The sequence below is a fragment of the Lagopus leucura genome, unplaced genomic scaffold, assembly GCF_019238085.1.
Source record: "Lagopus leucura isolate 7727_CA_CO unplaced genomic scaffold, USGS_WTPT01 Super-Scaffold_100044, whole genome shotgun sequence".
In the NCBI taxonomy this organism is placed as follows: Eukaryota; Metazoa; Chordata; class Aves; order Galliformes; family Phasianidae; genus Lagopus; species Lagopus leucura.
In genome coordinates, this window is record NW_024962291.1 from 1054944 (window position 1) to 1081650 (window position 26707).

At 45.9% G+C, this 26707-nt stretch overlaps 1 protein-coding gene across 1 annotated transcript; it reads left to right on the top strand.

Moving 5' to 3' along the window:
* The first annotated feature begins 226 nt into the window (after positions 1 to 226).
* PNPLA2 (patatin like phospholipase domain containing 2) lies at positions 227 to 26293 on the top strand. The gene is made up of 9 exons (XM_042884480.1): positions 227 to 537; positions 12929 to 13161; positions 13329 to 13394; positions 17140 to 17349; positions 18205 to 18265; positions 19174 to 19347; positions 19768 to 19900; positions 20560 to 20682; positions 21402 to 26293. The coding sequence occupies exons 1-9, from the start codon at positions 351 to 353 to the stop codon at positions 21664 to 21666; spliced, it is 1452 nt and encodes a 483-aa protein (XP_042740414.1). The 5' UTR covers positions 227 to 350; the 3' UTR covers positions 21667 to 26293.
* Positions 26294 to 26707: the final 414 nt, after the last annotated feature.

A 26707-nucleotide genomic window follows, 5' to 3' on the forward strand; every position in this document is an offset into this window, starting at 1 on the left:
TCACCGATAGATAAACGCTCCATCTCTACTCAGCTCTGGCTGAAAACTATTCTTTATGAACACCACTCGTGGTATTTTCACTACTCGGGAACGAGCTTTCCCGGAGGGAGGCCTGTGCCTACGAAGTAGAGCTGAGGGGCGGCGGTATCACCGCCCCTCAGCTCTGCCCCTCCACAGTCTGGAGGCGGGGCGCCGTGCCGGACCGCCCCATATAAGCGCGGCAGCGGAGTGGCTACCGGCAGATCCGTTCCGTTTAGCTGCTCGCGGTTCCTGTCGTCCTCCGGCCCGCCCGCTGACGGGCGGTGGGATGTGAACGGTGCCCTTCGGCGTCCCCCGCCTTTGCGTAGGCCATGTTCCCTTTGGACTCGGCTTGGAACATCTCTTTCGCCGGCTGCGGCTTTCTGGGGGTCTACCACATCGGCGTGGCCAGCTGCCTCCAGGAGCATGCCCCTTTCCTCGTCGCCAACGCCCGGAAGGTGTACGGGGCTTCGGCCGGCGCGCTCACCGCCACCGCCCTCGTCAGCGGCGCCTGCCTCGGTAAGCGCCCGTTGAACCGGGGGGGGGGGGGGGGGGGTGGTGTCAAGGCGTAATAGGGTTTGCTGCGCTTGGAGCTTTTCCTGTTTACTGTGAGAACAGGAATTGCAGAAAAGCGTCTTGAATCTGTTTACTCTTGCGCTTAGTAGAGAAACAACTGAAACAAGTGTGAGCTGAGTGAAACCAGAGCTGTTGGTTGCTTGAACTCATCTGTGATCTGTCCAGGGCACTCCTTGTTCCTCGGGGACAGGTTCTAAAACGTCACCTTCGTGCAGCTCAAAGTTACCTGCTTCTGTGCGGTGAGGCTTGAACTTTTTCCCCCTTAACGTTATGTTTACAGCAGCGACCAATGGAGTGTGGCTGTTGCTCCTGGAGCATACTGGGAGGAAGCTCTCAGCTCAGAGTTCAGCCTGGGGTTTTTAAGGCTGTTGCGCTCCGATGTCAGGCTTTCCCAGGGGTGAGGAGATGGGCATCCTCTAACCCCTTCTGTTGGGGTCCCTTTGCTGCTAGCTGCTGGCATTTGGTTACTCTGCTAGCTGCTGCTTGTAGCGGTGAGCTGACTGCACAGCCTGCTGCTGAGCTGGGAGGGCCTGGTGTTGTACTGGCAGAGGTGTGGCACCGACATGAGACAGGCTGAAGGCATTGCCCGAACCCTTTGGCTCAGACACCATTACAGGGCTGAGCAAGTCTCTTATCTTGTCTACCTTGTTTTTGCTATTTATATATCTAGAGCATCCACAACCTCACAGAGGGCAACACCCAGTTACCTGGCTCGTTCCCTTTGAGGTGTAAGGAGAGGCACAAAAAAGCAGATTGAATAAGGGGCCATTTTTAGGTAACGTTTACTGCTCCCCTCACTGCAAAAATGTTGTTTAAAGCCAGTGAAGGCATGGATTTTGGCTACTCAAATTATGTCTCAAGTTTGAATGCTCTTGGGCATTTTATTTCTATTTTTTTTTTTCAGCTTGGCCTGTGGCTGGCATGTGTCTTACATAAAGAACAGGTGACTTCTGAAAGTAAAAGCAGATGATGGGTGCCCAATCGGGGTCTGGTGTTGCTGCACTTTGTTCCTTTTATAAGCCATTCTGACAGTACAGATTACAGGCTGAGGTCCAGAGGTTGGGGTGAGCTCATAGGGAAGAAGAGGTCAGAGGGAGAAAAGGAGGTACAGCTGCAAACCGTTCTAGGAGAGCAGTTCTTCCTCTGTTGGAGGGTCCTGAGTGGACCTGTGGGCTTTTTAAAAAGCCTGTGGGCTTTTTAAAGCTCATGGTAAATCCTGCTTTGCTCTGCCTAATGTGCTGTCTATTGAATTGGAGCACTAAATATTATCTCTGAATGGATGGCAAGCAGCAGTCTTGCTTATTTGGCTGTGTGTACATAAAGGTTGGTGCTTTTCTCTATCTGTACTTGGTTGTGATCTTAATGCAAAGAAATACTTTCAGAGGAGGAGTGGAAAAAGTTCTTCCTTTAGTGTTTTTTCTAGTTTCCATCATTTGAGACCCTAGCCAGAGAAAACAGAAACTGCCCTGGACTTCAGGGTCTATTCATAGACTATGATCCCATTTTGTTTCTTATCCAGTCTTTCTTTTCTGGTCTCTGTGCCAGTCCAGCTTGCCTCTGAGCTGATTCTGATTTCACCCTGAACTGGGAGCACTCTGCTGTTGTTTGCATGTGGCAGTAAGGCTCTGCTGTGGACAAACACTGAAGTGAATGCCCTTGCCAAATATTCTGCAGCCTTGATTGCTCACCGTAGACTTTGAAGGCACATTTGAGTACAGCAAGTCAGGAAATATTGGACATGAATATTAGCTAGGCAGAGGACCTTATTCTGAAATAAGAGACTAGGAGATACTAATAGTCTGTTATGACCTCACCTTGCTCATGTTGAGTACTTCACTATTAATTGTGGGGGACTTGTATTCTTCAGGGCTATGCCAACAGTGTTGACCTGTGTTTGAAGTGTTCTCTTCACCTTTGATATTATTGTTTTCAGTGGCAGGAAAATGCATTGTTTTCTCCACTAGAATAATCTGTGTGGATGCTGGAGTTCATTCGGCAGTCTCCCATGTATAAACATGTTGGTTTTTTAGCCCAGAGGCTTGTCTGGGAAATGGGCTTCTGTCAAGCCTGCTTCCTCTGGGCTTGTTGGAACCCAGCGCACTAAGAAGTGAGCCTCTGAGTGCCAAGCAAGTGAGAATTCCTTTCCTGTTGGCTTTATGGTCTCCTCCTTATGCCTACCTCATATCCTGTAGCTTTTCACAAACTTTTTGCCTGGGGCTTACCCTCAAGACTAAATTCTGAAGTTGGGGGGCCTGGGTGAGTAGAGCTGTCTCATGTGATGTGACAAGACTGTCCTTTTCCAGTCACTAGTAATGCTAAAATACACTTAATGTTGGGTTCCAAAATCTTTCATATGAGAGTAGGGAGGTATATTTTTGTTAAGGGCCTGGAATGATCTCACTTCATTGAGCTGCATGGGATTTGGTGTGCTTGCTTTGGAGGCATAATGCCTGGTATGAATTATGGGATGCAAACCTGTAATCACTGAAAAGCTGTTTTTGAGCTGATGCTTGGGCCCTGGACTGTGCTTGTGATGCTCGTGACTCATAGTTAACCAACAGCATCTCTGCTGTCTGTGCAGCACGTGAGTATTGTCCTGTACTGCTCTCTTCTGAGAGTTGGGGGGACTGCTGAATTATGCCTCTACTGTGGGAGGAGAGGTGGATTCTGCTGTCAGAGGCAAAGCTGCCTGTCAAGCCCCCATCTGTGGGAGTTAGTCCTGAAGTGTGAATCAGCCATCAGTGTCAGCAAAAATAGTAAAGCAAGCCGAGGAGATGCTTCTGGTACAGAAAGGAGCATACATCTGCTAGGTAGAGCAGCATTGTTTGAAATACTCTTGAAAAGCTTTCCATAAGTTGTTTACAAACTCCTGTTTGTTTGGTTGTTTTTGTTTGTTTGTTTTCTTAGTATCTCAGTCAGGACCAACCTTGTCCCCTGGTAAAGTAACAGTTATTTGATAGTCAGGCTTGTTTGTCACCTGTCATCATATGACCACCAGGAAACTATACTGCTGAACTGTAGGAACTCTTTCTATTGAGTAATGGAGGAAGGATGAGGAGGGTAACCCTTTCAGTTACCTTTCAAAATTGAATTGTGCTGCTGTCAATGAACAGTAACAACATCTTTCATTCTGAAATTATTTCTTGTGCATGCAAAGCCTTAAAAGCTGATCACAGAGGTTATTTTCTGTGTGTGGAGTCTAACATCAAATCCCAGATTGAAGGGAATAAATCAGCTTAGTTTCTAATGAGTCCTCAGAGTAATGCCAGTGTATGCTGGCTAGAGCATGAATCGTGAAGTCTATTTTGGGGGAAGCATGTTTGATGCTGCTTAGTGTGACTGTGGGGAGGGATCTGTAGATCTTCCTAGGTGTGTGAGGGAGACCTCCATAGTGTGTGGGAGTCAAAACACAAGTCCCTTCCTGTATCTCCTGCAACAGCCTTAGCTGGGAAGAAAGTTCTACTGAGCTCAGCAGCCCCAGCGCAGTCAGTTGAAGAAGAGGTGCATGTACGGTGATACAGAGCTAATTCTCCACAGCTGGACCCTCCATGAAGTGGGGGTGAAGTATTCACCAGTATGGCTGGGGATAATTTTTTTTTTCTTAACTTGGCTGCACTTGCTTTGTTCTATACTTGAGAATGACAACGCAAGGGCTGGGGAAATGGTAATTTCATTCAGCCAAGCTCTGCTGGCTGGGTTGTTAACTGGCCAGTACTTTCCAAGGGAATCTTCTGTGCTTCTGCACATGCTTCTGTTGCCCAATTCTAATCATCTGTCTCTTTCTTTCTGCTGTGTGTTCCTGTAATAATCCTCTTCCTCTTGATACGCTGCAGGTTCTTTGAGTGGACCGATAGGTTTTGGAAGCCTTAGCATTTAAAGGATTTAGTACCACTTTCACACTGGAGGCTCTGGCAATGTCTGTGTACTTCTACTCCTGGGGATTATCTAGTTTACAATCCTGAGACAGAGGTGGCAGCTGGTGATCAAGGATCCCATAGCATATGTTAATTATAAGACTTGCTCTTGATGGCTTATTTGAATGCTGCTGATTCAGGGCTGGGCCTGGTGAGAAAGTTATTTTGGTGTATAATTCGGCAGGGTGTGTGTGGATTCGTCCTGTCCAAGTTATGTCATGCATGGTGAAAGTTAGAGCCCTGTTGCAGAGCGTGGGGGAGCTGTATCTTAACTAGCCTAGTGGTGTTATATAGTGGGATTGGTTAAAAACTTATCGATGGAAGCAAACTGGCTTCTGCACATAGAGATGTTTGGTGTATGTGAGCTTCTGGTGGATGTTGCTACATCTGTCTTGCTGCCTTCCTTGCTTCCTTACTCAGCCTTGCAGGAAGATTTGTGCAGGGTCCCATCTCTTAGAAGGGTCTGTGCAACCTTCTGTAGTTGATTCCTGTCCTGCTCACAACCTGAGTCATCTTGATGTTGCTGGGGGGACTGATGCTGACATCTATGGATGAAAGGTATGTAAATCCCCAGACATTCTTGTCATGGAATGCAGCCTGCCTTGTGGTCTGCCTGTCATTGCTTCCTCAGTAACCTTCATAAGAACGAGATCCCTTCTTGAAGACTGCTTTGGAGCAAGGTTTCTTGTTCTCTTGCTTGTAACCTGCTCCACTCATTGTTACTACGGGGAAAAATTCAGGGCTGTAAAGTGACACCAAACAGGTCTGTGTGAGATGGAAGGGCAAAGCGGGCACAGTGAGCAGCCTGCATGGAGGTGCGTGGGGAGGTACTTGGCGTGAGGTGGAGCAGCAGGCTCAGAGCCAGGAGTGGACTTCAGAGCCATTTCTCATTTTCTGCCAGGGCTTGACAGTGCTTTAGCAGCCACACAAGTGGACAGTGAGAAAAGATAGGGAGAAGGGAGTAAGGCTGCCCTTTGATGGCAGAGCCTGCGTGCAGGAGTGCATTCAGTTGGGGTTAGACTGAAAACCTCCAAAAGCTGTATATAGACCTAGGTGGTGATGTGCAGTGCTTTGGTGTTGGTGAGCCAGCTGAGGGTAGTTGTTAGTGCATGGTAAAGTCAAGCAAAGCTAGAGTGAAAGCTAATTCTTCAGGCTCTGAAAATAGAAATGAAGACTCTTCCCTCTGCTTTTGGTCTTAATGGATCTGTGGTGCAGGTATTTGGCAAGGCAAGCTAGCTGAACCTTGCTGGCATTTGTCAGCAGGAAAAGCCAAGAGGCTTCTCTACTGTCATGTAGCAGTGCTCTCTTCCCTTCCAAAGCATCTTACTTCCAGTGGTACTTCCACTGTCAAGTGGAAATGGTGCACTATATCGTGAGGTCAGTGTTGCTGATCTGCCATCAGACCCTGGAAAATGAGCGTAGTGTATAAAGTTGTGCTTGTAAGGGCGAGTGCTGTGTGAGTGTGAAATGGCCTGAGTTTGGGTCCAGTTTTCCCCCCCTCCCTTCATGTGATCTCCTTCACTAGCTTTTTCTTGCTGAGTACTTTTCAAAAGCAAGTAACCCAAAGCCCAGCGTTGCTCTGGCTCATAGCAAATAGTGGCAATCTTCTGTCACCACGTGCAGGTTAAGTTGTACTCAAACACTGGCAAGGACTGAAGGATGGAGAAGTATAGGACTTTGAGTTCAGCTTGCCTATGGTCCCGAGCAACTTTTCCCTTTCATGTGCTATTATACCATTTATTTTCTCCCTAAAGCACTGAGCAGAAATGCAGTGTTAATCCTTGTATTAGAGAATTACAGTGGAATTAATTAGGCTAGTGGTGATTTCTGTTGTGATTGTGCCAGTCAAAAATCCTGGCTGTCTGCCTGGCCTGAGCTGCCTCTGGGCTTTTCTATTGATTGTTTCCCATAGAAGCTGCAGTGTTTTCTGCTTTTCATTGCCAAGGCAAATGCTCCAGTCCTGTGTCTGCAGAAACAACATGGGCTTTGGTTTGCAGGGTGTTTGCTAGTTGGTTAGACTTTGCTGTGTCAACATTAGTGCCAGTGCAGCAGGACTGTGTACATGAAAATCTGCACCCCATATCCAGGGTGTGGCAGTAGTGTTGGTTTATCTATCAGCTGGTGCACAAAAAAATAACTATTCCTCTTACAGGGAAAAAATGGACTCATTCTGTTCAGGGCTTATTTTGATAAATACAGAATAGCCCTCTGCTTTTTTCCCCCAGGTTTTACTTGAAGTGAACAAATATGTTAATGAGAGGCTTGTGCATCTGAGGCAGTTGCAGTTGACCTGGATTTACTTAGCCCTTCTGCTGCAGGCTGCACCTTGGTGCTGCTTGTAGGTTTAGCAATGCTGTGCTCTGAATATCTGGGCCAGAAATTGTGGGATGAGCCCTTCCTTCAGCATCTGCCTCTGGCTGCAGGAGCTGGCTCTACTTGAAAAGCTGTCTGTGTGTTTCCACTTGCCCTACTCGTAAGGTGAGAATGCTCCTTCCACAGTCTGAGAGGGATCCCTGGGAGTTACTCCAGTATGGGCATGAATTGGTGCCTCTTACTCTTGAGCAAAGAGAGGGAGCATTATTTGTGGCCAGGTTTTTTTAGGAATCTCACTTGCAAAAGTGTTCACTTGTTTAGTTCTGTAGTAAAGCCCCAGTAGGAAGGGTAACCTGCCAGTGGGAACAGCCAGTTGTATGAGAGGGTTGCTCTCAGACTAAGGATGTGCTGTGGGCACAGCTGTGTCTACTGCCTCTGCCTTGTCAAAAACAAAATCTCCTTCTTGTATCTCTAATCTGGATCTAACTCATCAGAGCTGCTGCTTATCTGATGGCAAAATAGTAGAACAGAAGGAATGAGTGAGAACCTTAAATGTAAGTAACATAAATATAACTCGGATCAACACAAATTAGGGAAGTCCCAGAAGAACAGCTTGTTCTGGTACGTGATGTTTCTCAATATTGTTATCAGCTTGTAGGAAGACGTGCACAGATGTGACAAGAACTGCTGCCTGTAAAGGTTACAGTGCTAGCTGCCTTCTCCCAACCTTAAGTTTTTAATAAAGGACAGTTTTACTTTGTGTTAATTAGTGGGATAGATACAACTTCTGGCAAGTAAGGAATAGTTCCCACTGCCACCAATGCTTTTCTAGGATTTCAGCCTGAAATTGAGAATCTGTCTCCTGCTGTAGGATGCACATCACCCGAAAATGTTTCACGGGGGCAGATCCTAAGGTGTTGTTCTTATTTTCTGTTGGCATTAATTTATCTTTTTCATTCCCTCCTTCCTCCTACCCCCTCTGACATCTTCCAAGTACTGCTAATGTGTGGAATGAGAACCTGACTACCCAAGTTGGCTTTCTTTCAGCCCGTGTGAAGGTCTGTCTGGTTCTTGTTCTCTTGAAGCAATGGGTGGAAACCAGTTTGCTTCAGCACAAGCATGAAGCTCAGCCAGAGTTGTCCTTAGATCACCACTGTGTTGCTATCTGCTCTTCCTTCTGCTGAGCAAATGGGCATTCAGAGGAAATATCTGATAAAATTGTCTCAGTTAATTATTTCCTAGTGGTCAACTTGCAGAATTCTGGTTCAATGTCTCTTGCTTACAGCTTAATGTTTTTAGGCTGGTGATAGGATTGTGTTTTAATTGGGACTGTATCATCTCCTGGGAGAGGCTGGGCAGGAAAAGCATCTGTTGCTCACTCAGGATTCAGCAAAGAGGCAGAAGCTGCACAGATTGAGCTGGAGCACCTTGGGGATTGGTACTCAGGATGAACATAGGACAGTTGTCCAGAGTTCTGTGCTCATGACTACAGGCTGGCTGTTAGCTGTTCCAAGGATGAGTTGCTGGGACAGCTGAAGTAGCAGCAATGAACACGCAACCAAACTAAATTAGCCTTGTGGGCAGTCATGCTGGTAAATTACTTCTGACTCTTGATCCTAAATTTGGGACCAAGCAGGGGTCTATCAATGTGAAACTCAAGAGTTCCAGTCATGTGAAGTTGCCACCCAAGTTGAGAACAAAATTCCTTGGAATTGCATGTGCACCACACAAACCTCACTCTAGACAGATAGCTGAACATGGGCTCTGTGCAACACCACCTTGCAGGCAGCTCCGAAGTGAGGTCCCTTGTTATGGTACAAAGCAGCTGGCTCCTGTCCTGGAAATCTTGTGGCCAAAATACCTTGATCAGGCCATTGAGCTCTCCAGGAATGCCATTAGCACCTGCACTTTCTGCTAGTTCCTTTCAGAGCTTTAAGTGTCTGTCCAGTCTGGAGGCTGGGAAACAGGACAGAGGAGAGAGGAGTGGTGCCTTGCTGTTGTGTAGAAAGATTTCTGAGTTCTCGTTGGCTCTGGATACAACACAGGTTTAGCAAGAATCTTTTGGTGCTGCACACCATGGCCATGACTTCCCTGCGTGTACCACCTAGCAACAGGGATGAGGATGCATTCCCTGTATCCACCCTGCACCTGGCCGTGCTGTTCTCTGTTCTCCATCCCTGTTTGAAAGACTTTCAGCTTGCATCCTGTTTACCACCGCTTTAGCTGGGGAGCAGGAATGTCCCTGGCACAGGGGATGAACTTTGTACTGATGTGGAGCTCTTCCAGAGGGAGCTGCTTGTCGGAATGACCAGAATGCCCCTCTGCCTCTTCAGCCTGTTCTGCTCCTATTTTTGTTTCTTTCTTAAGCTCTTTTTTTTCCACGTGAAATACTTCATGGGTCATCTGTCCTTTTGGTGACTGGAAAATGGATATCAGTGTGACCTGATGTCAGCAGGCAAGCGTCACTGTGCCCTTGGTGCTAAAGCTCTGCTGCTGGAGAGGTCAGAAGAGGCTCTTCTCTCCTCACCTTCTCCCATAGCAACTGACACCCCACACTGCATCCCACGGGAGGTTCCATGGGATGTTTAACTCTTGCAGTAGCCTTCATCTACATGTGCCACACAGAGCTGAAGAAGACTTTGCCTCAGATCTCATAGTTCCAATTAATGGTGTTTCCTGCAGCATCACATCCATTTTGTGATTGCTCTTCAGCTCTTCTCTCCCTGCAGGGCAAAGGAGTAGCAGACACTCCTTTGGCTGATGGGTTTTTGTATACGGTGATAAATAGTACATTCTGCTGAATGCTTCTGAGGTTAGAGAAGGGTAATTTAACCTCTCTGTGTGGAAGGTGAGCAGGCATACCTAAGAATGAAAGGCAGCGGAGGCTTTGAACCTGGTTCATTTTAGAGTTTAGTATGTCTGGGAGTGAGAGCCAGTTCTTTAAGGGAACTGATCTTGCCAGGTCAATAAGCTGGAGTGAAACTCTTGACATAGCTTAAAAATGAAACGTGAACCAGCAACTGCCTGCAAGTCTTTTTGCTTGAGTAGCTGTATCTTCCTCTTTCTAGTTACTGCAGGAGGGTCACAGGCTGAACTTGCAGATGCTCTGGCCTTCCTTCCCCAGCAGGTGGTTCAGGACTCAGCTGTCTGATGCTTCCATGCATTGTCACAACCAGGAGGATGGCCCTGCAGTATTCAGGCTTGTGGTTAGCAGTGTGTGCTGGGATGGCAGTGCAGGAAGGGAGGAGTGTGAAGGGATGTGTCTTTTCTGCTGAAAAGATTCCTTCTATAGATTTCTTTAAAGAGGAATAATGGTTACTAAATCTGTGTGAGGATAAATGTTGGATAAACCGTTGAATGGGAGAAGGATGTTTTCCTTGCAATCAATACGAACTCTTAGAGATTGTCGGTGTTCCTTACAATGTACCCCAAAAGGGAAAAGAAATTTCGTGTAGGTTTTCCACATGTCTCTATATCCTGAATCACTTGATCCTTCAAAAACTGTGAGAGACTTTTTCTGTGAACTGGAATCAGCACTGGGCTAATCCTGGTAAGAGCAGACAGTTTGTGGCTGACCCCTGCAGGATTTCTTTCTCTGTTACTTCTCATTCAGCTGCTTCTCCCTCTGCAGGCTATTTTAATCCCATCCCTACCACAAAAGTTGTTCCAGGAAAACCAGCTCGAATTCTGCTCACGCTCTCACCTCCTCTTTCTTCTCCCATACTAGTTTCCAAGAGGGCTTCTCATCTGTCATAGATTTAGCTATATAAACTTGACTCCTTGGCTGAACCCTCAGCTGACCTCATTTCCAGGAAAACTGGTGGTGCTGCGGATCACCCTGTACCTCTCTCAGCCTTCTGTGCTATTCTGTATTCAGTCATTCAGTTTTGGTGTTAGTGAGCTAACAAGTCCAACGGGATCACAGCTGTCCTTAAGCTGAAATACCTGAGGAGCTGCTTCTTACAGTCTGTTTATATGTACACATAAAAAAACACCCAGCAATACCCAAGATATTAAACAAGTGAAACTGCTGACTAGCAGTAATTCTTATTCTGTCCTGTTTTCCCATGTCCCTCCCACACCACTTGGCTGTGTGATGATGGTTGAGCAGGTAGCTGCAACTGAAGTTCTTCCTCAGATGTTGAGACAGGCTGTTTCCTGGTGCATTTAGGTCTTCACAGTTTTCTTCAGCAACTTCCAGCTCAGGCTTTTGCTCAGACATTAGTCATAAGCTCCATTTTATTGGGGTTGTTTTCAGTACCACCGTCAAATCTTTCTGCAGGCAGGTTCTATGTCTGAAGGCATGTTTCTTTAAGGACCAGCTCCTCGGTCACCCTCCCAGTGCAGCTGAGTTTCCTAGGATCATGTGGCCAAGGTGCCAAACTGGTGTTCTTTCATTCTTTTTGGTTTTGTTGCATATTATTTGTTCACCTGGTAAGATGCAAAAGTATTAGCACATTAGTGCTAATGTCACAGTGCTTGTAAGCCAGCCCCGCAGAAATGAGTTTACGTAGTGTTGGGAAGAAACTTGAACCATGCAGCTACTATCTGGAACAGGCTGGGCTCAGTGGCTTACTGCTAATTGAGTAAGTAAGATCAGAATTAGGCTGCTAAACGTTACTTTAGGAAAGAGCAGAAGACTGGGATTATAGTGCTAAAAATTGCTTCAAAGAAGGGAACTTGGATTTTCTGCTAAGTTGCTACCTCACATTACCTAAATCCTGACCCCAGAGTTTCTGGTCATGGCCAAGGGTCTCATTCTGAACTTGCTTGAGCTACTGGTGTTGCTGGCTTTCCTACGCACAAAATCACGTTCCCGGGCTGCATTAAGGGAGAACATGTTGCTGGCACACGTGTGTTGCAAAAGAATGGGATGTGTCAATACAGAGTTGAGGGTGTTGTTTCCCTTATCTCTATTAACCTGGGTCTAACTTGGCTGTGGTTGCAGGGCTGGGGAGGGAAGACAGGAAAACAGAGAGGTCTCTAGTCAATAAAGTTGGCTTGAACTGATAGCAACTTTCATCTTTGTCCAAAAACCAGATCTCAGTTCGATTGCAGGGAAGATTTGTGAAAACATGGCTGTTTTCCTTCTGTTTCTGTGATTCTTCCCTCGATAATTTTCTCAAATATATAATAACTACGTCTCTGGGAGTGAGTGATTGCCTTGTACTCAGAGGAATGCTTTGTACCCCATTGTGACTAGGAGATACATGGGGAGGCATCTGACTGTGTGTGCAAAGGGCAGTGTGCGGGGTGTGGAGGGTTTGGCTTGGGTTGGTGGTTTTGTTTTGTCCTTTGCCTTCTTTCCTGCTGCAGAGCTGTGGTCCTCTTGCCAGACTGGACTCCCAGTGACTGTGAGATAATGGGTTTAGCAGCTGCCTTTGCTGCTGTGCAGATGAGCTGCTTTCTCTTCTGTAAACCCAGCTCGGTCACTGAGGGAAAGTGTAAAGCAGGCATGCCTTTGTGAATCCTGCTTCCCCACAGGACCTGTTTCTAGTGCTGTGAAATAGGGCACAGAAGAGACAGGGCACCAAATCCTCTCTAAATCACTGATTGCCTAAAGGAGCATAGCGTCCATTTTGCTCACCTGAGATGTGATTGACATTGCCAGCAGAGCTGCGATGATGGATCACTTGGAAAGAAGTGATATTCCAGTCTGCCTATAAGCAAAAGTGCCAGTAGATGGTGTTTCTCATGGAAAAAAAAAAGAGCGGGTGTTTTGGAGTGCATTTAGCCATGAGCTCAATTGCAACAAAGCACCAAAATAACCTCGTTTTCTGTTTTAATCTTTTCACCAGCCCTCTGTTGTTCATTTAAACAGGACCTCCTAGAAAAGCATGAGGCCTTATCCAGATGCATGTCATCCTTGGCTTGACAGAGCATATGTGAGAGGAGGGTAGCTGTTTGCAGTGCAAGTTTGTGAGTGCCAACACAGCTAGTTTCTGAGACTCAGTAACTGTGCCTGTTGTAGCCACTTATCTTGAGTTATATCAGCAAGTAGGGAGAAACTTCATAGCAAAGCTGTGTACAAAATTTTTCTATATCTAATTTTGTGAAAATGGCTGATTTTTTACTACCATTTCATAGTGCAATTTTTCTCATTACAGGTGAGGCTGGTGCCAGCATTATTCGAGTGTCTAAAGAAGCACGAAAGAGGTTCCTGGGTCCACTTCACCCCTCTTTCAACTTGGTGAAGATCATTCGGCTCTGCCTGTCCAAGACTGTGCCAGAGAATGGGCATGAGGTGGCAGCAGGACGTCTGGGTATTTCCCTCACACGAGTGTCTGATGGAGAAAACGTCATACTGTCAGACTTCCATTCCAAGGAGGAACTGATTCAGGTGACTTGAAGCTTATTGCTGGGCAAGAACTGCAGACTGTTTTGTTCTGCGTTTGTCTCCAAATGTCTTTCATAATGTGGTATAATTCTCAGTGTGTGTCCATATGGAGCTCTGATTAACTCAGTAGGCTTTGATGTCATTCTTATGTGGATCTCTTTCTTCTTCAGGCCTGTGTCTGCAGCACCTTTATCCCTGTCTACTGTGGGCTGATACCTCCAACGTTGCGTGGAGTGGTAAGACTCTTAAAATATTTCTTCATTAAATTACGTGCTAATAAATAAGACAGCAAATACTCTGGGCAATTCAACTGCCTGTTACATAGCAGCAATTATCCTGAAGAAGCATGAGAAATTCCCAAATAAACAATATTAGTGAAAGATATGCCTTGTTTTCAGGTCCTGCAGGTGGCTAAAATGTCCTGAAGTCTGGTTGATGTAACTGAAGTGCTGGCTGATTTAATAGGTTTAGTGGACAGTTACCCTGGCTTCTTGGTGAAACCCTCCAGCACTGAGGCTCTGACCCATTGTTCATGTGGAAAGAACTTGTTTCCATGGTAGAAGCTATGTGTTCCTTTCCTACAAGCCTGGTGTCCTTTGAAGATTTTTCACTAGTGCTGTTAGCTGGCCTCTTTTCCGTGGCGCTCCTCATGTCCTTCCTCTGAGAATGTTTTATCTGCATGTGCTCTTTTTATTTTCCTGTTCAAGCAAGCATCCAGAGCAGTTTCTCCCTTTTGTGTGTTCATGTTAGAAATGAAAATGCTCAAAAGCTGCACAGGGCTGGAGAATCTTTGTATATAGCAGTAATGCCTAAGGGCCTCAGCTGAGCTTGGACTGCCAATGTGGTGTGTGAGGTAATGCACTGTAAAAGACAGCTTATTTGCAATCTAACCAGTTGAAAGGTTGGAAAAAGCTGCTGTTCACATCTGTGTGTCTTCCCACAAAATGAGCTGATCAAGATGCCTCAGTCTGACAAGGTATCAAATCTGTTAGGTGTCCTACAAGTGAGGTCGGTTTTGCTCCTGCATAATATGCAACTAGACTGTTTTTGTATTGTGCAAGCATGTTGAGCAGAGAAATGATCTAGAATAAATGATCAGTGTCTAGCCCTTCAAAGAAATGACAGGATCATGCTGGTTTGGCATTTGCTCAACAGCTACAGTCTGGATTTTTGTCCTACAGCTGGTGGGAATGTAGCAGTGGCTCTTGCATAAGACCTCTTTGGTGTTAACTGAGGTGAGCCTGGCTCAGGCAAAAATCACAAAATTCCAAAACAGTGTACAGCAATCGGGTTATGAAATTAGCAGCTGCTCTGGTGTACCAGGGAGTGAATTCTCATGTGAAGTTTCCACTTGGGGAAAGCCAGGGGCTGGGGAGGGTGGGCATGGGTGTAGGATGAGAGGAGGAAACTAATTTTTACTTCTTCCCCAGAAAATAATGACTCTTTCTATTTTTGGAAGTCAGTATGGTGAGGTGAAAGGCTAAATTAAATAGGGTATGAACTTGGGAAAAGGCTTTGAAATCAGACTGCATGGTTCCTAGCACAACTAATGACTCTATTTACCACAAAACAGAATGGCAGGCCAACTCAACTCACAGGTATCTGTTTTCAAGGCAGTATGTCTGTGAAAGTTACAGTGTCCTTATCAAATTCGTTCTTTTCCCTCCTGTTTTTCCAGTATTTGCTTTTTGTAATTCTAGCCTCCTTATGGAGGGGATGATGAAGGTGGGTGGGAGGGAAGGAGAAAGGAGTTCTTAAGTACTGAGGAACTAAAGGGTCAGTTACTGACCTGAAAACATGCTCTCTAGCTGTGACCTTTCTGTGGCATGTGGGTGAGATGAACCCTTAAAAAGGGTAGAAGAGAGCTAGCTGTTGTTCTTGTTGAGTGCAGGTCCCAGGGATGGGGAGGACTCAGTAAGAGAGTGGAGCTGGGGACCTCAGGAATAATCTCAGACTGTGGGCTGTCCCCAGGAGTTGCTGCTTACACCTGCAGGTAGGTTGAGGCTGCAGCCGATGGCGTTGAGGCTGCAGCCGATGGCGCTGATGCTGCTCGTGGCATTGCAAGAGACTGTGGAGTGGTCAGCCTTGGATTGGTGGGAGGTTCAGGTAAATCCAAAGAAGTACTGGCTGACCTTGAGTAAGAAGCGTAAACAGTGCTGCTTGCAGAATGGGCCAGAAGGCAGGGTCTGAATGTGTGTTCCTTGATCTCAATGCAGGGTTTGGCTGCTAGCTTTATTGTAGGCGTCTTTCAAATAACATCTGTTAGCTTCTGCTGCCACCCTCTGGAAAACTTACGTTTCTGCATCCTTAGCACAGGCTAGCTTTGTCTCAGCTGATTGGCCAAAACATTCGTCTCTGCCTTCTTTAGGCAGAGTGAAAGTTGCTGTTTCCAGCAGGGTGTGTGTGTCCTTGAGTTCTATCTCGTCCTTCTACCTTCTTCACTCTCCAAACCCAGGTAACGCAGGAGCCACTGACCATGTCTGTCTTGATACCGTGTTTGGTAACAAGGCCTGACATGGATGAAACGTTCCGTGCTATGAGTTAACTGTGGTCTGTAGCCTACAGCTGGAATTACAAGCCACTTCTCTTGAACCTGTACACAGAGGTAGTCCCGCAGTTTAGTTTGCCCTCTTGAAGCCCTCTGTGTAGTCCACTCTGATCCTGTTGCTTGGATGGGAGCTGAATTCTAGCTGCATTTGCACGCTTGAAGTCCAGGAGCCCATGAACTGTTCATCAAGCTCTTACAGCTCACCTGGAGAGGTCAGCATGCGTGCCTTCCAGAGAAAGTGGCAGGCACTCTCTAGGCAAAGCAGACAGTGTTTTCCTAAGTTTTCCCAAACTGTTCCGTGATTCTGTGGCTGTGCAGCAAGAGACTAGTATCAGTGGTCAGACTGCCTGATAGGTGAGGCAAAGCAGGGTGTAGAATTAAAGCACATCCTTTTCTGGTCAGTATTTCCCTAATTTGCTGGGAATCAGCATCTGTCAGCTTTGCCTTTTGCCTGTTCAGCTGCCCAACCAGTGGAGAGCTAGGTGTTACAGCTGCTGCTTCAGGGGCTTCGTAGCTAATGCACACTGATTTACTTCTGAACCCACTCAAAGGAAAGAATTTTTAAACAGCAAACAGATCAACTCTTCTATAAAACTAATCATTCTCATTTTTGTCAGAGGTACACAAGAGCTCAAGTCTTGTTTCTGCAAGGATCTCAAGCTTGCTGCTCTCTCAACTTGACCAGTGTCTCCATCTTCTGCATACTGCTTGCTCTGCCAGAGCCCTCTGATAGGGATTCTCTTGCTCAGCTCCTTGTGCAATTATGGTACATTAAAGAATACTTGGAGTACATACTGCTGGGTTTGTCCTTGCAACAGGGGGAATGGAACTGTTTATAGTATGTATGTACAGAACGTTCTCTGATAAGAACTCCTGTTAGGAGCAAAACCTGAGTCCCTTGTACTCTGTTATCACACCAAAGCTAGCGGACCATAAACGTGTACCCATGTGTTGGAATTCTGCTTGATTAGCCTCCTAGCAACAAATAAAGTGTTTTCCTTCTTAGTTAACAAACTGTGACAGTGGGGACCTGTGTTTGAGCCATTCGTTTTGAACGCAAGTAAAAATGTCTCGCTGTCTCAGTGTGACAGCTGAGATCAGTTTGCATTGCAGGTGGTTGTTGGTGTGTCATACTGTTGGAATGAATGTGACTCAAACCCTGTGGCCGATGTAAGTCAGCAATCACGCAAGTGAATTGTGCTTTTGTCATTGAATGCTTGTGGTCAAAACACTCTTTCCTAGGAGGAAAGTCACATAGCTAAAGGAGATGATACTCAACACAGGTGTGCTGTCACTACTTCCAACTCTCCCAGTTTTTGTGGATGCTATTCATTCTTTCCCAAAGTTTTTGGCACAGATGTGAATGGGGACACAGAGCAGAAAAGCTTGATCCATTACAAGAATAAAGAGTGCTTCATTTCTCTTTATTTCAGAGATATGTTGATGGAGGAATTTCTGACAACTTGCCACGATATGAGCTGAAGAACACGATCACAGTGTCTCCATTCTCAGGAGAGAGTGATATTTGCCCACGAGACAGTTCCACAAACATGCATGAGCTGAGAGTCACCAATACAAGCATCCAGTTCAACCTTCGCAACCTCTACCGCCTCTCAAAGGCCCTCTTTCCTCCAGAGCCACAGGTGAGGTTCTTGGCAGTGTCAGAACTTGGGGGAAAATGGTTAGACACTAACTGTCATGTGTGCTTCAGCAGAAGAAGATCACAGGCACTTTTTCTTTTTTCCATCTATTGACATTTAGTAATCCAGTGACTTGGCAAACCTTGAATATCTGCACAAAATTGTATCAGTGGCTTGCTTTAATTTTGCTACTTTAAGATCTGTAATCTGTTCAAGAAGATCCCCATGTGACTCTTCGAAGTGGCATTTGCCAGGAAGCCAGGCTCACTTCTAAATAAGGATCTATCAGCTCTCAGAACTAACGTGCTCATGAGGGTTTTATTTAGAGGTCATGCTACAGGTACCAGCTCAAAGCCAGAAAATGTCTCTCCTAAAAAGAGCCAGAAAAGCAGGTGGCACTGTTAACAGTTTTGTGTGCTTCTGCTTCTGAGCAAATGCAACGTTAGACCTGGCATTTGGGCGCAGTAAGCATGCACCCACATCCCGAATCACTTGCCCAAGTTTTATTTGCTCCTTCTTCACTAGTCTTAGCTGGCTTTGTGTGTGAGCACAGCAGCACTTCCTGGTGTCTGCAGGGAAGTATTCTGGGCTACTTGTTGGACTGAATTCCAGGCAGCTGCCTATAGCAGTGTCAGCTCTAGATGGGGAAATGAAGTGGCCGCAACTCCAAGGTTGTATTTGGTAGTATTCCAACTTGAATTATCAAGTGATGCTCATATCCAAAGCCTTCATGTTACAACTCTTATTCATGCTCAAAGCAGGACAATTTCTCTCAAGTCAGCACTGAGCAGTCAGCAACTTGCTCTGCCCAGCTTGAACAGCCTCCAAATGAATTGCTTTTGCTTACCTCTGCCACAGGTGCTGCGGGATATGTGCAAGCAGGGCTATCGGGATGCGCTGCACTTCCTGAAGAAGAATGGTAAGGCACCGAGTGTTTGTGGGGTGTGCTGAATTGTCTCTTGGGTGCCAGGCTTTGTGACCTGGCCCTGAGGTTAGTTAGTGGTGGGTTTCAAAGGTGGAAGGACAAAACTGATCAAGGAGCATGATTCAGATATCTGAATGTGGAATTTCCACTTATAAGGATATTTTAGCTCTTTAGGATGCAGAGATGGACTAGATACCCCTTCATTGCAATACAGAAGGACTCTGACTACATTGAGGAAAGAGCAATGGCTTGGGCACGACTGAGTGTTGAAGTTATGTAGTGTGTTCCTAGTGTTATGCCAGCAGAGGTGTATTGCCGTTTGGAGTGCCAGCCGATAAGCCAGTGCCCTTCTGTGTGCAGCTAGGGTAAGCCTAAGGAGGCAGAGCAGTGCAGAGTGCTGCCATGCCCTCAGCAGCCCCCAGGGCATGGCAGTTTGACGTTTTTGCAAATCTGACGTTCCACCCCTGGGCTTACCTGCCTACGTTGAATTGCTGTTGCAGGCTGAGGGTGTTTGATGCCACCTAGTGTCGATTTAGCAGACCAAACACATTTGTTTGCTTTGTGGTGTGTGCTTGACTAGGATAAGAGCAGTCATGCAGCTCTGTGGATTAAGTGGTGGAAGGGGAATGTGAATTGGTTGCTGATGAAGTATGTAGCAACAAAACCCTATGAAATGGCCCTCTGCAGTGCGTGGAGGGGAAATCTAAGAATTTCTGGGAGGAAGGAAAAAGGATGATGATGTTAAAGCAGTCGGATTTCTTACACGCTGTGGTAAGCATTGAAACAAATGAGAGACAGGGTGTTATGTCCATCTGTTTGGGAGGTGGGTGAAGTGAAGAGTGATATTTTAAGTGCCAGGCAAGAAAAAGTAGCTAACTTGTATAATCTTTATTGCTTCTCAGGTCTCCTTCACCTTAATCGTCCAAGTCCTGCTGGTCCTCTCCTTGCAATAGAAGCCCCTCCGGGAGAGAAGAAAGAGGAAGAAGAAGAAGCTGAGGACCAGATGGAAAACAACACCGCCCTTGCTGTCGTTGAAGACCACATCTTTGAACACTTGCCTCCCAAACTGAACCAAGGTATGGTCCAAAGGAAAAGAACCTTTGCTGTTTTTGTGTGCTGCATGGTCTGTATCAAAGGACTGCTGGGATGTGGGTCTTGCTTGTTAGTATCTGGGGATTGAACACCTGTTGGTGCTTAGATAAAGTAAGAGCTTGGATATTAAGGTGTGGAGGCTGAACTGGGAGAGGGTGCCTCGTTTGACACTTCTGCATTATAAGGCAAGGATAGGATCTTGATGCTTGTATCGTTCAGGAGCTCAATAAAATGACAAGTTGTTGTTCCTCCGCTGTGCTCAGAATTGCTATCCTAAGCTAGACTTCATTTAAAAAATAGAAGGTGAGGAGGGGCGACTACCAGGCTGGGTAACTTAAGAGATACTGCAGAAAAGGGGTAGTCCCAGTCAAGAGAGATTCAGCCATGTTCTTTTTTGTCTTCAGCTCTTTTGGAGGCTTGTGCTGAAAGAAGAGGTTTCTTGACTGGTATTAGCAACACGCTGCCTGTACGTGTGGCCACTGCCATGATGGTCCCCTACCTGCTGCCTCTGGAGTCTGCTGTTTCCTTCACTGTCAGGTGTGCCTTCAGCTGTTTCCTCTGGTTGTTTTCTATCTAGTGCAGCTGAATATTTAATGTAGCTGGTGGAAGCAGGATCCTTTCTAATGACTGGAGTGCCAGAGTTCCTGGGGAAGGAGTTCATGCTACTTAACAACCATATGCAGAAATATCCCTACCTTCGTGTGTCATTTAGCTGCAGCCAGTACTGCCAGCTTGAAGTAAGATTGCTGCATGCTGGAACTTGCCTTAGAAAATGATATATTTCAGAATCTGGAGAAAAGCTTCTTAACTAGAGGAGCAGAGATGAAAATGAGAATCTCATGAGATGTGACACTTCTGAAGTGAGGGGGGAGTAGTCCCGTTGCTTCCAACTCTACGCTTATGCAGCTGGGAAGGCAGGTCTGTCAGATGTGTTCTTAGTACAAAGTGGAAGGCTTCTGAAAGGAGATGGTTTGTGATGTACTTAGGTTGGGAAGATACTCTGTTGCTGAAAGCAAATGAAAAATAGGGAAGGCACAGATGTAAAGATTAAGTCCTGCACTATTCTCATCTTTCATAGCTTCTCCCATTTACTTTTATGGGTGGTAGTGTAAATGACCTGTACAGTAACCGCCACTGAAATACTGTGTTTCCTCCTATCCTTTGTATGGTTCAACTTGTCTCCTGTCTCTTTCCAGGTTGCTGGAATGGCTTCCAGATATCCCTGAGGATATTAGATGGATGAGGGAGCAGATAACTGAAATCTGCAACTATCTTGTGAAGAAAGCCAAGAAGAAACTGGGCAGCCATCTTTCAGCCAGGTATGGCTGTTTTCTTCCACAGCTCTGTCCTGTAGGGGAGCACCCAATTTCCCTTTCTACCTCTGACTTCTATAGAGTCCACTCCTTAACTGTTTGGTAGACTCAGAACATGATCTACTTCTCTCTTCCCATTACAGGACCTTCATAATGAAGCTGTTAGTAGAACAGTAGAACAATAGAAGATGTATATCTAATTGTAATATCCTAGCTTATTCTACTTTCCTTTTGTGGAAGACAGTTGTGATGTTTGTCAGTCCAGGGTCCCCAAAACATCCCTTCTAAGGGTTAATTGAGCTCAAATGACTTTCTTTTTCTCGGGATCTAAGCTTGGTTTGGAGTGGGGATGCACTGGAGTGGCCAAGAAATATCAGAGAATTTCCCAAATGTGGCAGAGTGCTTTGGATCTGTGTGTGGGTGTGTGCCTTGGCACCAGCTTTTCTGAGCTGAATTCCCTACTGTAAGGCTGAGGCAAGACTTGGGTGAGAATAGGAAAATATTACAGTAGTAGGCAGAGGGTCCTAGCTATGATTCAGATCCTAGCACAAGAGACTGATTCTTCCTGCAAGAGCTCATGATCTGAATAACTGGGAGATGTGAAGGACTATGGCCATGCAGCCAGTTAGTGGTGAAATGGAAACATCTCTACAGTTCTGGAGCTCTGGTCTGGTGACCTGCTCAAGCTGTCCCACATACTAATTCTTTGCGTGTCTGTCTTTCAGGCTTTACTATCATCTTGAGCTTGGTGGGCCCCAGAACCTGCCAATTTCTCCAGGATCTCCTTGTGGTGAAGCAGTGCCTATATGGATGAGAAGCAACCGTTCCCTGTCTGATGTCATGCTGAAGTGGGAGGAGTACCAGCGTCAGCTTGTGATGGGCTTACTCTGCATCAATGTGGACATGCAGGCATCCCTCTTCCCTTGGGAAGGATTTCAGATGAAACTTCCACATTTGGACTGTGCAAAAGAGTGCCTGCCACTCTTCTGAGCCTGCTGTGCGGAGGGGGTGGGGATGGGTGGGAAGGGAAACAGATAAAGAGTGAGACCAGTCTTATCCCTTGGCAGCAGGCTGCCCTGTGCTCGTGAATATGCTGCAAAGGGGACTTCCCAGGATGGAGACTGGTGGAATTGTCTGTAGCCATTTATTGCCTGCTGGGTTGGGGATGAGTAATCTGTGTCAAAGGCGCAGAGGCTGATCCCTTGCTCAAGACTTGTGTTGAGGCTTGGCCATGGCCCATAGCCATTCTGATGTTGATAACCCAGCTGGGCTATCCCAAATAATGCACTTTGAATTGCCGTTGGCTTTTCACCGCCAAATAATCGGGATGTAGCTGATGCTCTCAAGTTCTCATAGCTTTTAGCTTCCTTTGGCTCTTAGAGCACATTAATCTGTTTTTTCTCAAGTCATCTGACATCCCTTAGGTCTTTGTGCTGCTGAAAGATAAGTAGTCTCTTGCCAAACCAATGTTCCAAATCTCCTTTTGACTTTATTCTTTGACACCGGATCATTGTCTTTGTCCCTTAACTGCATCCCCACTGGAAGCCAGAGCTGGCCCTACTGCAGACTGCACTGGGGCCACAGAAATGTAGAAAAGTAGTGTGTTTATCCTAGTTTATATTGTTGTGGACTTTCTCTGTGTAATTTCCATTTTGATAGAACTTTGGCAGCTTGAACTTAGAGTGTTAAATGTCATTGAGCTTATTTTAAAGCAGTAACTTAGGCTGAGTTTTTTCTTTGAGGAGTTTGAAGCCTCATTCTTGTCACTGCTAATGGAATTAGTGTGGGGTCAGACTGGAAAAGCTCAGCCCTACTACGTCAGGATCAGTTCATCAGTTGACAGTGGGGAAGGAATGTGAAATGCTTATAGGAATGTGAGATTGTATGGGTCATGTTATCTTTGAGAGATTGGTGGTAGAGTGTCACAGCACGTTCTGGGAAGGTGGCTGCCTTTGGCAGGGGTTGGGCTTCACTCATTAAGGGACCATGCAATGGAAGGAAATTCCGAGTGGGTGCCACGTAAGACACCTCCTGTCAAGCAGGGACTTCACTCTTTTATTTGAGGATTTGGGATGAGAAAGATTCAGGTTTGCAGTTATATCAGCCTCACAGTTTGCCTCTTGTGTTGTGGCTCACTGGTACAGCTATGCAGCTGTCTATAGCAGGAGCACGAGAAGAGGAAGTGAAATCAGCAGTGCTGGTGCATGTGCCAGTCTTCTTGGAACTGACTGTGCTTGTCTTGTCCCTTAAAAAGCTGGAGCAGGTCTGGGTTCTGCCTTATCAGTAGCAGTCTACTTGTGATTTGCTGTGCAGAGACATAAGCTCTCTGTTCTTCCCAGGATGAGATGTGGCTTCCTGTGGGGTTTGCGTGTACTTCAGTCTTTGCACTGTGACACAAAGCCAGCTCCTGGTATCTCTTTCTGCAGCACATCTTGCTGTGTGAGGCATCTTCTACCTCTCCTAGCACAAACAGTATGCAACTAGCCAAAGCAAACTTATGCCCTCTCTTTTGGGGAGCTTCAGCACAGGCTGTCTAAAGCTGGTACATAGTCTGTATGTGGAACAGTAATTTATAATGCTCTGTTTTCTCCCTTTGGTTTAAAAATGAAAATATCCTCAGAAACTTTAATAGGTGGAGAAGGTAGTGATTCTACTTAGTTACATCTCCACAGGCAGTGTGGGTGAGGTGGTGGGTGCTGTCTCCCACCAGCATAACTGTGCCCTGAAGAGGTTTGAGTACCTGTAGCAGAGACTGATTAGCACCAGAGCATTTCTTCACCAGTGGCTGTTGCAGTCTGGGAGGCAAGACGGTGGGCAGCTGTGATGCTGATGCTGTCTGAGAGACACCAGAACAAATACTAACTTGTGGCTGAAAATATCAGCCCACAGTCCTTCCTGAGTGTAGCTTATCTTGTGTAAAACAAGGGCCTGCATAGTTTATGAAGTAGGCCTGCACTTACAGTCAAATTTATTCTTAAGCTTCACATAGTTAAGGCAACTAGGGTGTAGAGGAATCGCTGTGGGGAGGAAGAGAAAAAGAATATAGAGGATTCTGAAACCAGATTGGGAATATAGGATTATAAAGCATATTGTATTTTTATTTTTTCTAAAGCCTGTGGGACAAGCTGAATGCCATAAATGTAGTGAAGGTGAACCAGCAGCCAACTATTGTCAGTTTGTGACAGCAGGATATGTTTGAGATAAGGTGTTTGTGATATGGTGTGAGTGCTTATTGTTTTCCACTGCTCTGGGCTACCTTCTTAGTTTGCTGAATGTGCATCTCCTGTCCCTAGTGTACATGGAGCAATTGGTGAGAATGTGTAGCTGTTTAGTGGCATGAAATTAAAGCATTGCATCCAAAAGTAAAGCCAGAAGGGTAAAGCCAGACGAGGAAACCTCGTGCTTAGAGGCTGCTGCCCTCTTGGCTTTGCCTATTTGTGTTAACATAAGGGTGGAGAAAAATGATTGCAACTATTTTTATTTTTTCCTTCTTCCTGGACTGGTAAAACCACTGACTGATTTATGTAAACCACTAAACTGAACCAAATTCTTTGGGCAATAGTACATGCTAAGAAATTGCAGCTTGGCATCCTCAGCCCCTGCTTTCCTCTTGTGTATCACACCCAGCTGGGCTGGTGCCACTGTCTTCCAGTGCTCTGATCCAGAAGGTTTGCTGATTCTGGTCCACACATTTCAACAGAGTAACTGCTATGGTAAAAGGCCTGAATTTCATTCTCTTGCACCCCATCTGCTGTTAGCTCCTTTTTGAGATGTTAATATAATAAACTTTTATGCACTGCTGACTTTAACCACAAATCAAAGCCTGGGTTTAAATGTAAAGGCCTGTCTCTTCTGGGAGGAAACTCCTGTTTTCCCTACGTTAATTTGCAGGGTGTGGAAGGATACTTGGGAAAGTACCACTCTCTTAACCCTCTTTTTGCTTGTATTCCCAAGTGGCTGTTGTGTGACAGCTTGTTGGTTTTGTAGATTCAAGCTCAGGTAAAGAAAGTGATCTGTCAAAAATAAATACCGCACGCTGCCCTCTGCTTCCTTAGGAAGAGTTTCATGATTTCCTTGAAGTTCATCACAGACTGCAAAGGATCAAAAAGATAAGGAAGATCTTTTTGTACATCAGCAAGCTGGAAGGAGAGAATGTATGGTTGGGAAGCCTGCTGGTAGTGGCCAGGGCCTGTGCTCTCTTGTATGTGGTATTTGAGAAGTCAGGATCCTGGACCAAAAGTTCATCTTGCAGCCCACATCTGAAATCCTTATAATATTCACTTGAATTTTGCAAGAGTTTCAACCCTTGCAGTTTCTACTGTTTCACTTAAAAGATCTGTGCATTCAGGAATCCATTTTCTTTTTCTTCTTCCTATGATACGGATACTACTTGCTGCTTTTAACACAGCTAACGATCAACTTCTCGTGCATCTAACAGGTCCCTAACCTGTACAACACGTGGTTCAATGCTGTGCACAACAGTGTGTATCAATGGCATGCTCTGTAAACCCCCACGCATGTGTGGTGTTTTGGATTCGGTTTGCTGCCTGACCTACTGTTAATAGTTCCACAGGTTGGTTTTTCAAGGGGTAGGAGGAAATTCTTCTGCAGACTGTCAGTAGGACTTAGGAAATGCTTTCTCGTGACTTCCTGGGGGAAGCCTTGTACATGCAGCACTCAGACTAGAGAATAAGAGGGTGTTGCCATCTGCCAGCTCTGGGGTTCCCCCAAGTTCTTAGATGCTTACCACTGTTTTTGTCCATTTTAAGAATCTAATCTAAGAATCCAGTTTCCAAGCTTTCACTCCTTCTCTTGACAGAAGAGCTGTCACTTCCAAAGGAATTATGGAAGAAGCCCTGAAACTCTCTGCATGCATTTGTGTCTGTTTTCCTTATGGGTCCATTTCTACAAAAGAGTAGGTGTGGGTGGCAGTGCTGCATGTTGCCGAAGTTTGAGGGCCTTGTCAGCAGTTCTTTCCAGCAGTTTTCTCGTCTTCCCTTTAAAATGATGAGAGAATGGACCACCTTGGTTGATTGCCACACCAGCCAGTTAGTTTGTGCCAAACTCACCCTGTGCCTTCACAGTGGGTTCTTCTTGCCCTATGTCCCTGATGTGTCTGCCTTTCTGAATGCACCAGGACTTGTTCCTTCTCTTCCTCCTTTCCCCTTGCCCACCCGTGGGACACTTCTCTGCGCCCAATCTGCCGGACGGTCTCTAACTGCATCCATCCTGCTGTGTGGCTGAGATAGAAACTCAGCCAGGACTCTGCTGTTGTCACTGAGTTTAAGAAGCCCCTGAGGCACACCAATGCGTGTGGAAATCCTGTGGTAATCACTGATGTCAGAGCAGCAACTTGACCAGCAATAGCATATGCAAGTGATGTTATTTACATAGCAAAGTATTCAAGTAGCGTTCTCGGTAATTTTGAAATTACAGTATTAAACCAATGCTTTTTTTCCTCCCGTTTCCTTTTTCTAATGTTTTCTGGAGAAAAAAAGTATTTATTTTGGCAAAAATATATCTTCTAATAAAAACTTTCTCAATGTACTCACCTGGCTGTGGCAGATTGTCTGTTTTGCCCTGTAAAGGTACATTAAATATTTCTGACTGTGCTCTATGCTGTGGGTTTGTTTGCTGGGCTCTATTCTGCTCATCTCATTTGAACTGTTCTCAGGGTAAATACATGTCAGCATTGGTAAATGCTTGGTGGGGAAGGGTTGGACTAAGATGATCTTAGAGGTCTTCTATAACTTTATTGGTTTCACGACCGATCTTAGAGGTGAAAGATAAGAACCCGTCTATTTCTGCAGAGGTTTCTGAGAGGAGCTTAGCAGCGGGCTGGGTGAGGACAGGTGCGTGGAGCTGTGCAAGGATGCCATGCACATGCTCAAAAGGGAAAGTTTTCCTCCAACCCGCGGCGGTCGCTTGAGGAACTGAACCGGGCCTGCCGCCTATTTCCTCATTCAGGAAACAGATCATACTCAGCTGCTACGAATAGCGGCCGTTGCGCTGCAAGTTTTTATCTCCGCCA